The 17,162-nt window shown below is 35.2% G+C and overlaps 1 protein-coding gene across 3 annotated transcripts in view; it reads right to left on the reverse strand.

Annotated features, from left to right (window-relative positions):
- Positions 1-2,214: 2,214 nt before the first annotated feature.
- Positions 2,215-17,162, reverse strand: part of LOC133294602 (GPI ethanolamine phosphate transferase 1) — a 38,984-nt gene continuing 24,036 nt past the window's right edge. For 2 of the 3 annotated variants that reach the window (XM_061493305.1, XM_061493303.1), the window contains 6 exons: positions 6,035-6,137; positions 5,744-5,933; positions 4,917-5,015; positions 4,775-4,833; positions 4,128-4,233; positions 2,215-2,802 (listed from right to left, as the gene is read on the reverse strand). In XM_061493305.1, the coding sequence (XP_061349289.1) occupies positions 2,638-2,802; positions 4,128-4,233; positions 4,775-4,833; positions 4,917-5,015; positions 5,744-5,933; positions 6,035-6,137 (722 nt within the window). In that variant the 3' untranslated portion in view covers positions 2,215-2,637. The remainder of the gene's footprint in view (positions 2,803-4,127; positions 4,234-4,774; positions 4,834-4,916; positions 5,016-5,743; positions 5,934-6,034; positions 6,138-17,162) is intronic. The other variant, XM_061493304.1, reaches the window with a different exon arrangement.

A 17,162-nucleotide genomic window follows, 5' to 3' on the forward strand; every position in this document is an offset into this window, starting at 1 on the left:
ACATATATATATAGTTACTTTCCTTAGACACAGACTGCAGAACCTCCTTGGGGCTTAATGCCTATGAGACATAGCCTTCGCGACCTCCTTGGGGTACAGATACCTAAGAGGCATAGCCCTTTTGGACCTCTCTTAGAAGTTCCATATGACAATAGAACAATTTATTACACTACAATAGTATATCTCCGTATAGCAGCATAAGACAGAATATGATAGTATAACAAAATATGTAACAGTTATGATGTATGCATGTTATGTTTATTTTATTACTTTTGCATAGTAAAAGAACTATAGGGTGGAGTGATCCTCTAAGGACCCTTAGTTTATTGAGATTTTTATCTCACCCTGCGTTGTGGGGGATACATTTCAGGTACCTTCACAGATGGAGTAGGAGCCTCACGTGGAAAGGGGCCAGAAATAGCATGATAGCATATGTTTAGAGATTGATTACTATTTTTTTGTGATGTAATCAAATTATGCAGACAGACCATGTTATATGTATTTTTATCAGTTTATTGTTCAGTTACACTTTTGTATCGGTCCTTTGTATATTTGGTAGAAAACTTTGTATAGGACTTTCGTAATCTTAATTATTATGACATGTATGGAATTGAGGTTATTCGTAGGTGTAATGAAGTTTATGTAATGTTTAAGACATTGCTTGAATGTCAAGTTATGTATTTTGATGGATATATGTATATGTTATGCATTTCTTGAAGCATAAGTCATGTAGTAGGAAAAGAACATGTGTATTGAGACATTACATAAGTTCAAGTCATGTAACATGTAAGATTTAAGGCCTTGAAATGTCTAGGAATGTCACGAGTTATGTAAGAAAAGTCAATTTGGTGAAGAAATGGACTTGGAAGGGGGTTAAACCCCCCTCCCCCCATTAAGCAACAAAACAGGGCTGATATGCCCTCTGTGTAGAGAGTAATCGAATAGGTAATCGATCACTACCCTGGTAGAAATGAACTTATAGCCTCTGTCTTGAAAGTAATCGATTACTTTCAGGAAGTAATTGATTACTTTTCGGGCAGTACTCGATTAATCTACCTGAAGTAATCAATTACTACCTGTGATAGTGGAGTAGTTTGTTACTCCTCGTGTGGTAATTGATTATTCCTGCAGTTTGAGGCATAAGTCCACTTTGAATTAATAATGGTGCCTAAATCAAGGATGATGGACCTTAGGGAAGTTATATAAGCTTGTCCCAACATAATATGAGGTCTTAGAATGATTAGCCATGTCACTTAGGAAAAGACTATGTCACTTAAATGTGAGATGCTTAAGAAAGATAGACAAGGAGTTAAATGCCATATTTGCTTATGGGGGAAATGTGGTTATTAATATTAAGTTAATTAATTATGTTTTCGCATAATGTATGGTTTATAATTAAAGAATTAGAATTATGTGATTACAAAGTTTATGTTTAAAAGAAAAAAAAAACTAAAAAGTTAATTCGTAATTTTAATTCAATAATTTTGATTGTAACTGCGCTTAATATCATATGCAATGCTAACAAACCAGTTTTAGAACAATACATTAGTCTAGTCGAATTGACTAATGCTCTTTCTTGGTGACTTTAGACTAGAAACATATTTGGCAAATAATCAAATAACATACTCAAGTCCTCATGATCATGATACCTAAATATAAATAAGTTTGAACTAATTAAATACTTTCAATGAGATATGATATAATGCCTATATTTTTTTATGTTTATCCTTTTTTAATACCGTTAAATCAAAATCTTAATAGGAGAGAAAAAAAAATATTAATTGAGATTCTAATTTTATTTTATTTTTTTGGTGAGGGAATTGAGATTCTAATCTAACGGTGTCGAAGAAAAATAGAGTAAACACACACAAAAAAAAAATAGATAAAATATCTTTATCTCTACTTTCAATACGCTAACTTAGTCGTACAAAGTACTAACAATATTTTGTGATTTCAAAATTAAATGAGTCCAACTACACTGATACTGAACTTTAGTTTTTTTTTTTAAATATGCTTTTCTTTTATACCAAACGTTTAAATTTATTGAAGTGTGAACGAGAAAGTAATATCTCATTATATAACCTCACTGACAAATCCCGCAAAGAAAAAGGTATGTCAAAGTTGCGTTAACTGCAGTAAACAAGACATTAAACAAAAATTCCATTTTTAGTTGCTTTTAAGACAGGTGAAGCAAGTATATTGAAATCACCCAGACCTGGACTGAACTCAAAGCTCAGCTCTGTACAACTCAAATACAAAGGGGAAGCATATAAAGAAAAAAAATGTTATATGAAAGTTCTTTGTTCATGGGTTGGTGAGGCACAATGATTGATTGGCTTGACCTGAGTTCCTCAGCACTATCCCTCAATCTCAATCTTGAATAATATAGTTGTAGATGATTACAAATATTGAAATACTGTTAATGTGCCAAAATTTCAGCACCAGTTCTATGAAGGTCAGCGAGCACAGGGAAGTCCTTCGAGTCTGGAGCTCATACACAAATAAGAGTTGGCCAGGGTAGAAACATAATACCAGGTTGGTCATAAAACCATCAAAGCCACCACCGAGAATGTGTAGTGTCATTTCAATGATGACAAAGTAGCTCGTTTAGAACGATAAATCCCAGTTTGATGAAACCTAATTTGCCTTACGTGCAGAGGGTACTGCTGAATTACAGTGCATGTCTTTTGTGTATGTATTTGTGAGGGCAAATAGTAACAGAACAAAAACAACTTGGGCACTCATGATACCAAAATGACTGATACTGTTTCCAATTTCCATCCAACTTCCCGTATTCCGAACCTACCAACCAACAAACACAGTGTTAGGGTACCTGCTCTCAAATATATATCCTCGGGTATTAAAATTAGCAAATGACAAAGAACATGTTTACATTAGAAGTTGCATTCTAAAGCGAATAAATCAACAAAGTTTAGACTAGAGGCCGTGTACACACCAAAAAAAAAATGAAATAAAACAGGCATTCAATTAGGTAAACTGATCAATATAAAATAATCAATAACAACCATGTTAATCTCACGTTAAAGTAATTTCAATATGCAATAGCATTAAACATGCACCACAATACCTGTCCTCGCACAACCTTTAATATAAATATAGCTTTCATATTGTGTATTGAGTTTCCTATAAGACACCATCCTCGTTTTCAATTTCAATTTGTTTTAGGCATTCCAAGTTTTCTCGTGATTTGAAGCTTCCAAATACTTGGAGAAGAAATTTCAGTTATTGGTTATGCAACATTTTAATCAGCTATTCAGGCTGACGATCATTCCAACCATCTTGAAAAGTTTCCTTAGGAGTAATACTAGTCTCTCTGAAATCCCCAACATTCCTTAGTCTATTTTCCAGCATGTTTTGTGGAGCCCAGATTGTATTGTCTGCTTATTTTTCTTTTTAAATGGTTTATTTGCAACAACTTAAAAGTTAGAAAGCTTTAACTTGCTGGGAAACGTTAAAATATCTAGAAGATATCTCATAATATCATTACTATATCTTAAAATAGTTTAAAGTATCTTAAATAATCTCTTAGGATCGGTTTCCATATTTTCTTATATTTCATGATTTGTTTTTGTATTTAATTATGATTAGGAGTATACGATTGGTATAAAGGAATTATTGCTTTGTATTTTATAACACAGTTTTCATATCAAATCAATATCCATTCTAGATTATTCAATCTCTTTTCTTCCTTCCCCACTTAAATCCCTATAATTTCAACACTTACCATTCTGTATCACGAAACATTAACAGAAATTTGGTTAACAAAATAGATCATTAGTTAAAGTGAGAGAAAATCATAAAAGACACATCTATTTTCATTAATCCTTCCTTGAATCATAAACAGATATTCACAATTATCAAAAACAGTGGAGCTAGGAACCCAACAAAAAAGAACCGAGGGAAAAAAGACATAAGCTAATGATAATGGAAGAAAAGCATTGCGGCATCTTGGGCATTTCTAACTGTTGAGTGTCACAGTTGATCGGTTGCATTTACTATAATGAAATGAAGGCAACCGTACAGTTTAAAAATCAAGAACTGGATCATAAAAATTTACAGAAGACTATAGAAATCAAATGAAATTACGAAGAATAGGGTGAGTATACCAGGAAGAAGAAGTGAATGGTCATTACGTCTGACAATAATATAACAAGAAAATAGCATCCCAACCTTGGAACTTGGTTCAGTTTGGTTATTGCACTGAATACACATCTGCAGTTCCATCATTTGCAAGTATATAAGATGAAAAATTGTACAAAAGATTCAGAACAAATACAATTGTTAATTGGTAACAATATATTAATATATCAGTATGAAACAGAAGCTGTAATGCCAAAAGCATTATTTATGAAATAATAGAATTTGGAATCTACAGACTATACCAGTGAAACATTGTTTTCTCCTCCTACTCAATTTTAGGAAACAGAAAAAGTTATCATAAGATTTATAAAGTTTTATTCTATATGATTAAATGCAAGAACCAAACATATTCAAGAAGAACAATGTGTAGCACTTAGTCACTTAGCAACTGATCTGACAACTAACATTCAGTCCTTATTTGGATGAATAAATCTATCCTTGAGCAAAAAATTTACCATTCATGTGTAATACAGCTTTAGAAGTCATATTGTTTAGTTGGGATGAATCATCAGACAGAAAGGACTTTTCCCATCTATCTTAGGTGAGTCTCAAAGAAGTAATATTGTGTAACAGTTATAAATGGCGTCACAAGAAAATTTGCAAGTGCACTTACATTACAAGCATGAAGGGTATAAATAACTTGAAGATAAGTAGCGCTGCCATCAGAAATGGCTGCAATTAGGAGGAAACATATCATTCAAAAGCTTATTAAAGAGAGATAAGATAGATATCTAAAAAATTTCAACTTTACTTACACTGAAGATAGTAATGAACCGGTAGACAGATGAAATCTCAAAACTAGCAATACTTGCGAAATTTCCCGTTCCAAAGAAGGCAATGTTGAATAAAACCATCTGCAAGATACAGTGGTTTCTTTACATATCAAATTAAGGACCAATTATGTTAATAGACTTGGAGCTTATCTGAGCATAATCTAGATGTTTTGGTTGGCCTTGAATCATAACAAACACTTTGGCTATCAGAGGAAATCTATTTCATTAAATAGTCTTTTGATGATCTGTATCTTCCATTATACCAATTGTGGAGACAACTTAAACATTCGACCATTGTCAAATCTACATATTCAGCACTACGCCATCCAAACCTCTTTGCACTTCCCTGATCATATACTTAATCAAGCCTACCATTTGTCTTTCTGAGTGAAGATTATCTTATTTTAATTACAAAATTTCACATTTTTAAATATTATAAAAATCCAAATAGATTGACTCTGAAAAACATAGTCATTTCACCAAATCTGTTAGTCCATCATAATATGTCTTGAAAGTAACCAGGAAGAATTGTTGTCTGCGTTTCTTTTTTTGCTCTTGCTTCTTGGATATCTTTTCTTTTGTGCAAAAACCTGCTTAAGGGAGGTGAATATGTAGGTTGTTTGAGGAAATTATACAATCCCATTTTACAGATTCTATCAGTCTAAAGAGGTTAATGGGGAAATCGTAATTTTGACTCTCATTTGTGAAAGCTCAAAATTTAATGTAATTTACTTTACTCAAAATAAAAAAGATGTTCAAATTTAACCCAGTAATGAAGGAAAAAAGAAAATAAAAAGAATAAGACTTACAAAGACCAATGGGATTCTCACATCAGATAGCTGCAAAGATCTATTATCATATCCAAGGATGAGATGATTCGTAACATTTTTAATGGAATCTGATGACGTATTCACAATATTTAACTTGAGAAGTGTATTTTCAAATAGTATCCATGCCATAAGTACAAGAGCAAGAGCAGCATAGAACATCGCTTCATACCTGCACAGGTTTCAAGAAGGAAATGGTAAAAATATATGCATCATTCCATCAAGAAAATTCAAAGAACAGCTGAAAAAATAGTCTAGTGAATAAGTTAATACCCAATGGAGAGAAGAAGGAATGGAGGTGCAAAGCCAAGAAATATGGAAGTAAGTCGGGATAAGAGGCTATTTTCTGAAAACAGTGGGAGTACCATGGAAAAACCTAAAGAAGAGGTGTCAATATCAATATTGAATCTACAATTTTAAACTCTTCATGCCCATGTAATTTAGAAGTAAGCAATGATGTGTATATATATTGTTACAAATATAATAAAACCATTCACGTACCTTTCCCCAACAACATCATATTCATATGCTTTTACACAATAGTTTAAGCTTTCGGGAGACTTGATTCATCATATATAAAATATATAATATATGGGTCAAGATCATTTTACATCAATGTTAATTACACTTTCAATTTTGGTTGTTGATTTCACTTATATCTAATGACTTTCGAGTCATTGGATATAAAGGGATCAATGACCAAGAATGAGTTTAAGACATTTTATTCTTACATCAATTTAAGAATAAGAAATTGATTTTCATACATCTGATGGCTACAATTTATTGAGTTATATCTATTAATTAATTATTAATTACAAATAAGCTACAAGCGTCAAAATGGACAGAAATCAATGGCTGAGATGAGGAGTAAAATTTCTTAATCTCACACTGTAGTCAAAAGATCCTACCTCGTATGATAGAAATCAACAGCTGAGATGAGGAGTAAAACTTTTTAATCTTACACTGGAGTCAAAAAATCTTCTCTATGTGTGTGTAATCAAATCATAGACTATATTAAGGGCAAACCTCAGTGCAGAAAGGCTCCCCAGCTGTGCGAGGCTATGGGTGAGGGTCGATTGTACTCAACCTTAACTTTGCATTTTTGCATATAAGCTGTTCCCTAGATTCAAACCATGAATTTTTGGTCACAAAAGAGAAGTCTTACCACTTGCTTCAAGGCTTGATGATACATCCCCTCCTAAAATGCAAGTCTACTGTAGGCAGAGGTGTAGGAAAAAAACATCCACATGTTGATTTAGGCAAGAGGGCAAGTCTGTTAGAGAAACAGTTAGACACATGATGGTATTTAGGTGAAGGTGTGAGGGGTGGAAAAAGTCAGAAAGGACTTGGGACTTGGTCTTGGAGAGACCAGAAGCTCTCTTAATTCTTCTAGGTGTTACTTGTTCAGGGACTTTATTTCATCCATTGTTCTTGTTTATTTGTTACTTTATGTATTTTCCATTCCATTAAACATCGGTGTAATAGTTGAAACTTTCAATTTCTTGTTTGAATCAATACAAATGTTTCTTTTTGTATTGGAGTTTGAATTCTGAGGTTGAGTTGTTACAGTTTCCCTCAAATCACAAACCATATAGCGTATACAAATAATAACAGGTAAACTAATAGAAAATCCAAATTAATTAAGCTAACCAAATACATAGTTCATATCTAAAAATCCCTATTCCCCATCCATAGTTAGTTTATATAAAAAGAAAAGTGGAGCAAGAAGCTGAATAGGAAAATACTAAATATTAATATTTGAATTGTATTTTACATGGATTCATTCTAATATACAGACCTAACTAAGTGCCTGTTTGGATCCTCTCTTTTTTAAGCTAGAAGCTACTTATAAGCATAAGCTAGGCCAAACATGTTTTGAAAAAAGCTCTTATAATGAAAAGCTCTTTTTTTATAATGAAGAAAAAAGCTAAAACCTAAAAGCTCCTAGGAGAAGCTTTTTTTAAGCTCTTATCTTCTTTTCTTGAATTGTGTGCTTTTTTTATAATGAATAGTTATAAAGATAGAGAGAGAGATAATTTTCTTGAAATATGTGCTTTTAAGTAATTTTTAAGCTAAAAATTTTATGTGATTACCAAATAGCTTTTAACTTTTCTTTTTAAGCTCTTTTTTTTAGCTTTAGCTTATAAGTAGCTTCTAGCTTAAAAAAAAGAGGATTCAAATAGGCTCTAAATAATTACTTCCATAATATAATGACTAAACTATGGTAACAAAATATTTTACAATGATTTACATAGAATATTATGCGATGAAGTACGCAAGAACAGATGTGGAACAATTACAAAGCTTCCCTTCAAGCCGGTGAATGAATATTTATCATACTCATCTTGTAGGTAAGACTTTGTAACCTCTCTGTAGGAAGTCAGTTAACACATTTCTGTAGGAAGTCAGTTAACACATTTGTGAGCCGAACCTCTAAAGAAACATAAGCTATGTTGATCAATCCACTATTTAGTTTCTCTTTTATGAAATGCTGGTCTATTTGAATTTATTTAGTTGTCATGTTCAACCGGATAACGGGATGCTAATGGTTGATTTGCTATCATATTATAACTTCATAGGAGTTTCATACTTTATCCTCAAATCATCCAACATAATCTTCGGTCATAATAGCTCAGAAACTCCTTGAGCCATAACCCAAAACTCAAGCTTCTTCATTTGTTTAGGCAACAATACTTTTTCTTACTCCTCCATATAACCAAATTTAAATCCAAGAACTTACAATAACCACAAGTTTCCTACCAACAACCAATCCTACACTGTCAGCATCTATATACACTTCCATGGACAGATTTTCACTTATTAAGAATGATAATCCTTTGCTAGTTGTCGTGGCTTTAAGATATTGTAGGATCTTGTCCACTATATGTGTCTCAATCTTGAGCCATGCATGAATTGGCGAACAACACTAGCAACGTATAACAGATTTGGACTAGTATGGGCAAGGCATATCATCTTACCAACCAAACTCTAATTTTGAGCTTTATCAACTATGGGACTTTCTTCATTATTTCCCATTCTGTTATTCTGCTCAATAGGATCATCTACAACCTTAAAACCTAGCTTCTCGAATACCCTAAGGAGGTCAAGAACATTCTTCCTTTGAGAATAAATATAAATTGTTTAGAGCAAGCAACTTCAAACCCACAAAAATATTTGAGTCTTCCAAGATTATTTATTTCAAATTTAGCTTCAAGTTTGTCTTTTAGACATTTCCCAACTGAGTCATTACCTGATTTAATAATGTCATCAACAAACTCAAGTAAGACAGTGAGTTTACCTTCCTCTGAAAGCTTGAAGAAAGGAATGCGATCACCTTACGATAGAAACCAACACATATTTCCAATAACACAGCAACTTGATGATGAAGGATTACAATGAAATCTCCCTCAATGATGTAGATTGAAACTTAACATATGACATTATAGTAACAAAAAAATGGAAAGAAATGAAAGATAAACCCAGAGCAGGTTCGAAAGTGCTCTCCCAACCCAGCTTAATTCACAGTTCCAAGCCAAAGGTGCCTAATGATCCTTGCCAACCTCAATTTAACCCTTGTAGGAGCTTGATCCTTGCCTCCAACAGACTAACAACTTGAGTGATATCCTCCTCTAATTTCCTATTTGCTGACTCAGCCAGTGCTAATGATTTCCTATGGCTTTTTTCTAGTGTACACCTTTAGTAATGGTTTTTTGTAAATACTCACCCGAATTTAAGCACATTATCCTCAAGGTGGAGAATAGCTTCTGAAAACCTTCTCCCAAGGTCCCAATGCTTGAAATGTAAGGATTCACTTATGCAAGAAGTATGATTACATCCCCCACGGTCAAAAGCCATATGGTTATAGACATAGCCAAGGCATTTTAGTAGGAATTTTGGGTCGGCAGCTTCGTCCCTATTGGAAGATAGGTACCCTTATATAGCAATTTACGTAGTTGCACTTCCTGCTCTACTACAATTGGAACCCAAGGGCTACTCTTCTGACCCAAATACATACATAATATTTTGTAATTATTGAAAAGTGTCTTTGCTACTTCTTGTAGCAAGCCAGTAGCTGCAATTGATAGATTACTCTGGTTCACATACTTATCTTGTGGTTGACAATAATGAGGTTCATTTAGACTAAAAATGCCCATTCCATTTAGTGTGAACAACCCTTCCCACAGGCTCAATTCCCTTTTCCATACAGGCACCATGAAGAAATAATCTCTTATATCACCAAAATTCAGCTACATCTTCGATAGATAAGGATAATAAGCAAAAATGCTCTGAACAATTTTACTCAAGGTCGGACCCAAAAAATCCCCCAACACTTACCCCTCTCAATAACCCTCAGGTTGGGGTCTTCGTAACTCAATACACCCAAAGCAAAGCTGCCCACATGTGTGTAAGGATCTCAACCTCCTTCATCACAAGCTTAATCTAGCGCTGCTTGTAGCTTATCTTTCTCCGCATTTGTGTTTGCAACCCTCTAGGTGTTCCCCGCGATACTATTCAAAACACAACCATTACCAACCACAACTGGGGAAGGCACTGTCGAGGGCTGCTGTAAGAACCCGCACCGTTAATTAAGAAAATTAATTAGATAATTATGAGATTAATGAGATAGTTCCATAATTGACCCTAATAATTATGATAAGGCTTGTATAATTATAGAAAGGGAGTAATAATGTTGAAAGTCGCTTTTCTGACGAAAAATGCAGATACCGGTTCTGCTACTCGGTATAAATGCATACCGATGAAGTATCCCGGAAAATTGTAATAAGTGCATGAATATTCCTAGAATAATAGGTAGGACTGTGATTTCAAGTTTCAAGTTAAAATAATGAGAAATGGTGCCAGAACTGATACTGGCTATGGAAAAGCGCGTACCGGAAAGGTGCTGCGAAAATTAATATAAAAATATGATAAATCTTGTAAAATTGAGTAGGTTCATAATCCTAAGTTTTGGATTAAAATGCTAAGCGTAGCTATTAATGCTAATACTGTGTGGTTAGTGTTAAGTAGACTATATATAGTCACTTGCACATAACCCTAGGCTGATACTCAGCCATTCTATGCGTGGGTTGTGTGTGTGTAGCTGCTGCCTCCTTCCCTTTTCACTGTTCCATTGAGTTTTCTTCACAAAATCCTTCAAGACACCATTTTTATGAGAGCTAATACACTTTGAACCTTGTAAACACTGAGTAGTTGGCTTTGAGAGTGAGTAGATAACCTTACTCTGAGTTTTTGGTCACTGGTTGGTGGGGTTTAAGGGCTGTTTTCTGAGTTTTGGTGTGAGAGGTCATCTTCTTGGCATTTTGAGCTTCATGGTGCCATTTGGATGGTGAAAGGTCCAAGCTTTTGGTTTAAATTTGTGGCCTTGTGAAGTCAGAACCTTGGTGTTGTGTTGAAGGCTTCCTTTCTGTTTCATTTTTGGAGTTTGGAGCTCTTGAGGTGAGCCATGATCACCTCTTTGTCATTTTGGAGTTTTAAGCTTGTTTAATCGGTTAATAAGTGAAACTTTAACCATTTGAGTAAAAGAAGGTGTTTCTGAGTTCATAACATGTTGGTGCTCATCTGTTTAGGGAGTCATTGGACTTCCAATCGCGTTTGGACCCTTAAAAATGGGATTATGCAGATCACTGTTCGTATTTCTGCATTCTGGTGAAGAAGTATTCGAATACTTTTCGAGTGGTATTCGAATACTTGTTCACTGGTAGTCGAATACTCCTTGCAGGAGTATTGAGATACTTTTCTGGGAAGAAAAGTATTCGGATATCTTTGAAGAAGTATTCAAATACAGTAAGGTTTGGTATTCGGATACTGTGGTATTCGGATACTGGTGGGTAAAGTATTCGGATACTTGGTAGTATTCGAATACTTAAATGAAAGTAATCGAATACTTTCTGGAGAGCTGGAGTATTCGAATACTTCCTGCAGAAACAACATGTAATGAGTTTAAATGTGTAAGAAAGACTTAATCACTTAATGAAATCTGAGCTATGATTATTGATGATTAATTATGGTATGAGCAGATTGTGATTGTGCTGTTTGTGGGCCTTGAGCTTGTGTGGACTCTTGGCATTGGATAGTTAGTTTGCAAGGTAAGCTTTTGTGTCCTCGGTTTAGCCACTGTGTGGTTCCACCATACCCAATGGGGGAATGGTTTATATGCATGATGTGTTACATGCTTTAATATTTGAAATGCTGTTGAGCTTTATGTGTAATGGCTTATAATATGCATGTGTAGTTCCACTTTGACGGTAAGCCTGAGTATGTAGCGTCATACAAGATGGTGAGACTGTGGTGGATGCAAGTAGCGTCTTGCACTATTTGTGGGTAATAGACGTATATAAATCCTGCATTTCTCTGGCCAGTAGAATAATATTGACACACATGACATAATTATCTGCTACATTGCACTATTTTAGAAATGATATTGATGAACTGCTTTTGGAACTTATATTGCACATGTAAGTGAGCTTGGGGTGGAAGATCCTTGAGGACCCCTTGTCTTACTGAGATTTCTTGTTTAGAGATCTCACCCCACGTTTGGGGACGCTTATTTCAGGTTCAGGTAATTTGGGGGCTGATGCCTCTATCGGCAGGAGGCCAGAGCTTAGCTGATTATGATATTATATGCTGACTTGTATGGATGCTGGATTTGGATGCTGTTTATGTTTTCTGCCTTTATATTATTATGTTGTTGTTGTTGAGACTTATGTTGGGCTTGTTGCCTTATTTGGGTGAGCATGAGGTTTGTCCATGCCACTTTGATGTTAGTACTTTTGACTGAGTTGTATAAACTATCAGGGTTGTCCGGTCTACGTGTTGTAGTTCCGTGACTAGAGATATACTTATGTTATTTATGTTATGAGGTATTTCAGTTAGTTGTCTATTTGCAATTTACATACAGGCGATGTTTTGGAAAATGACTAAGTAATCAAGTTGGTAATGATTAATGACATCATAATTAAAAAGAAAAAGATATTCCGCATTTTTTTATTAAGCGCAGCTTAATACGATGATATGATAACATTACCGGATATATACGGGGTGTTACAACTGCAGCTTGTTAGACAGAAACTACTTGCTATTTCGGGCTTAACTGGGTCAACTAGAATCACACAAGCCCAATCTATCCCTAAATCATAAGCATAGAAACCAATTGTTCGGGCTTGGAACAGGTTGATAGAAATTTGGACCTACCAGCCCATTAGGTCAGTGAGTTGACCCATCTCTACAATCTGTCCCCTGACTCATCTTTCCTTTGCTTGTCTTTTGCACACATTCGTCATTGCTTATTCCATTCATAGCTACACTAGAGAAGCTCGTTTTCCTTCTTATTAAGGTTCAAGTTCGGTGGTAGTTCGCGTAACAGCAACAGGTCGGCCACCTCCTCCGAAGGCTGTGGCATCATTGATTTGCATACCACTTCACCCAAGCCTGCCCAATGTTCATGAATTCTTCACCTCCCTCTCTCTTTAAGATCCCTCCTTTAATTCTACCCTCTACTGGCATCACAGTCGCTTTTGACTTCTTATCTTCTACTTCTACATTTTATTCTTTACCTGCCATAGTCTTCTTAGCCTCAGAGACTTCATCTTCATCCACGTTATCATTCTCAAATCCATTATCATCTTTGCCATCCTATTGTATTTTTCTTTTCATGCCACCAACCGTTTGAACTTCGACTACTTCCTTCACGATCTTTCTCTTTCTCATTTCTTTTTATGATTTTAGTCTTCTACAACATAGAATTTCATATTGACTTTGTTTCTGGTTGTGGAGGTTGTGATTTAACCTCCATGTTCTGATTCCCTTTTTCTTGATCAAATCTTGGTGGAAAACATGGTTGAAATTGTTCCGGAGGACTATAACGAAGTCCCACCAAGAAGCATTCTCGTACACTATACTCCACCACCACCACCATAATGCAGCGCATCTTCTCATTATCTTCACAAATTGAGAAAGTTGCTTTGCTTCAGGAGTGCCTTCAGCTTCGAAATGTTGCACAACCTTGATCACCCACCCCCAAACTTCTTCTTCTCCATCAAATTCTGGAATCATCTTCAAATCGGATACCACAACTCCCCAATCGAGAGCTCTAATACCAATTTGTTAGAAACCAACACAGATTCCCAAAAATCACTCTAGCAACTTGTATTGATGATAAAGGATTACAACTAAATTTCTCTCGACAATGTAGATTGAAACTTAACAAATGATATTACAGTGAACAAAAAAATGGAAAGAAATGAAAGATAAACCCAAAGCAGGTTCGAGAGTGCTACAGTGCTCTCCCATCCCAGCTTAATTAATAGTTCCAATCCAAAGGTGCCTAATGATCCTTGCCAACCTCTATTTAACCCTCGCAGGAGCTTGCTCATTGCCTCTGACAGACTAACAACTTGAGTGATATTCTCCTCACATAGGTGTTGACTTAGCTAGTACTAATGATCCCCTATGACTTTTTTTCTAGTGTACGTGTTTAGAAATGGTATCGTATCACTCTGCTTGTATCCCAAGGCACTATTGGCTTTGTGAATCTTCCAAACCATGCCTAGTGGGATCACTTCAGTCCACATAAGGCTTTCTTTAACCTACATACTTTATTTCCTTTACTCAAATAATCATGTTTGTCGTCCGAGTGGAATCTCCATGTAAATTTCCTATTGAAATATAAAAGAATTGTTTTTCTGTATATTGATTCTATGAATAAATTACATAAGGAGTATTTATACAAGAAAGAATAGCTAAGAATGACTCAGCGATGAGTAATCAATCCTATCAATGAGTCATCAGTCCTATCTACTAATTAATAAGAAATAAAAACTGAACTATTTGAATCCTTATTTCCTACACTCCCCCTCAAGTTGGGAGGTAAATGTTGATCATTCCGAACTTGCCAATCAAGTCTTCGAATGTTGGACAGTGTGGGCCCTTGGTAAGGATATCTGCAGTCTGCTCTTTGGTAGGAATATACATCATATACACACTTCCATCATCTAATTTTTCTTTGATGAAGTAGCGATCAACTTCCACATGCTTTGTCCTATCATGATGAACAGGATTATTAGCAATATTGACAGCTGCCTTGTTGTCACAATCTATGAAACACCAACACTTCAAAATACTTGACGTGTCGTGTCCGATACTTCCCGACACTCACCGACCCTTTGACACTTCCTGACTCTCCAATACTCGTTGCAAAGACTCAAAAAAGGTTCAAAGGTTACGTTGCGTTGCATTTTGAGTTCCAACTGTTAGATTCGTTGGATTACGATTACTATTTTATTGAGTTTAATATAAACATTTGGAATATCTTATGTTTCTTTGCAAAATAGATGGGTATTATAAGTTTATCTTTATTTTTTTGTTAAATTATTGAATATTAAATATAATATACACTACATAAATTAAAAATATTATATAATATCAAAACGTGTCCTAACGTGTCGAAATTTAACATTTTTTAGAATTAACGTATTGGAGTGTTGTAAGAACCCGCACCGTTAATTTAGGAATTTAGTTAATTAATTATGAGTTGAATGAGATAATTCCATAATTGACCCTACTAATTATGATAAAGCTTAAATAATTATGGTAAGTAATTATTAATGTTGAAAGTCGCTTTTCTGACGAAAAGTGCAGATACCGGTTCTGCTCCACGGTATAAATGCGTACCGATGAAGTATCCCGAAAAATTGTGAAAAGTATGTATTTGACACTAGAATAATATATAGTACTAGCATAACAAGTTTCAGGTCAAAATAATGAGAACTGGTGCCAGAACTGATACTGGCTAAGTAAAAGCGTGTACCGGAAAAGTACTGCGAAAAATAAAATAAAAATATGACAAATCTTAGAAAAATGGCTAGGTTCAGAATCCTAAGTTTGGGATTAAAATGCTAAGCGTAGCTATTAGTGCTAATACAGTTTGATTAACTTTAAACCGCCTATAAATAGAGCATTTCACACAACCCTAGGCTGATTCTAATCAGCTCTACGTGTCTCCTTGTGCCTCATTTCTGATTTTTGTGTTCTCCATTTTGCCACCCCCATTTCTCTTCAAAACTTCCTCCAAGTGATCACATTTGTTCATGTTTCTTCACCAAAATGGTATAGGTGAGTGAGAGCAAGCTTGAGGGAGTGTGTGATCACTCATTTCTGAGTTGTAGCCTCTGTGTTGGTGGGGTTTTGGAGGCTGAGTTAGTGAGTTGGGTTGTGGAAACCTTTGCATGGCATTTTGAGCTTCAAGGAGCCAACTTTGTGGAGAAAGGACCTTGCTTGATCATCATTTTCGTGTACCCTTGGAGTCGGCACTTTGGGGCTGACTTGTGAGCTCCAAGAGCCCTTGTGCTTGCTGTTTTGAGCCTTTGGGTAAGCACCATCACCTTGCTCATGAGTTTTAGTTGTTTAAAGGTTGAGTCTTGACATGTTAATGAGTTAAATAAGTAACCAACCTGAACACGAACCTAAAAGTGAATAAAAATGCATGCATGGACGTCCTAATGGGTTAAAAGTTGAACCTTCGGAGTGATATCTCGCGAAATACAGAAACTGCATTCTGTCGCAAAATATTCGAATATGATATCCGGATATGGGACTTATGATATCCGGACATGAATATTCGGATATGATATCCGGATATGGATATCCGGATATGGTCCCGACGAATATCCGGATATTCTAAAAATTTCGAGACAGTGACGGTTCTGTTCTGACATAATTGTATTATGGGTTTATGGACCCATGATTGGTTATGTTGAACCTCTGTAATAATTAACTAAGTCAGAATTAAAGTGATTAAGGGCTTATGGCTTGTGAGAAGCCTAAAGACGTGAAACGTAAAAGGAAAACATTGTCTTTATGTCATATGCTTGTAGACTATGATTGTTGATATGATTGTTGGTATAAACAGACTGTGAGAGTGTTGTTTGTGGACTTTGGACTTGGTTGGACTCTTGGTTGGATAGTTAGTGATGGCACCAGAATTTACAGAGCACAACTATGGCTGTTGTATCAACAACAATCACAATAATATACTTGAAATATCAACTTTATTGAATGAAAACAGAATTATCTCACCATCGTGAAAATAATCTGTAGCAGTACAATATAATAAAGGCAGAAATGCAATTAAATGGACGCACAAAGACACCTTCAATCAGCTACCCGATTGAATTAGAGCTCACAGTTCCCACTCACCCCTTTTCAGCAACCGGTACTCTCTTCCCAGTGCCAATACCCTTTACAATTTTCCTCCCCTTCACTCTCTCCCCCTAACTAACTTATATTCCCCCTCTCTCATCAGCCCTCCTCACTACCAATACTAACTTCCCCATTCACAGCTTGCCAAGTGTCAATTTTTGTAACTGACTTCATATTGCCCTTAGCC

The sequence above is a fragment of the Gastrolobium bilobum genome, unplaced genomic scaffold, assembly GCF_033153095.1.
Source record: "Gastrolobium bilobum isolate Gb01-03AN ecotype WA unplaced genomic scaffold, APGP_CSIRO_Gbil_v1 utg34205, whole genome shotgun sequence".
Classification (NCBI taxonomy): Eukaryota; Viridiplantae; Streptophyta; class Magnoliopsida; order Fabales; family Fabaceae; genus Gastrolobium; species Gastrolobium bilobum.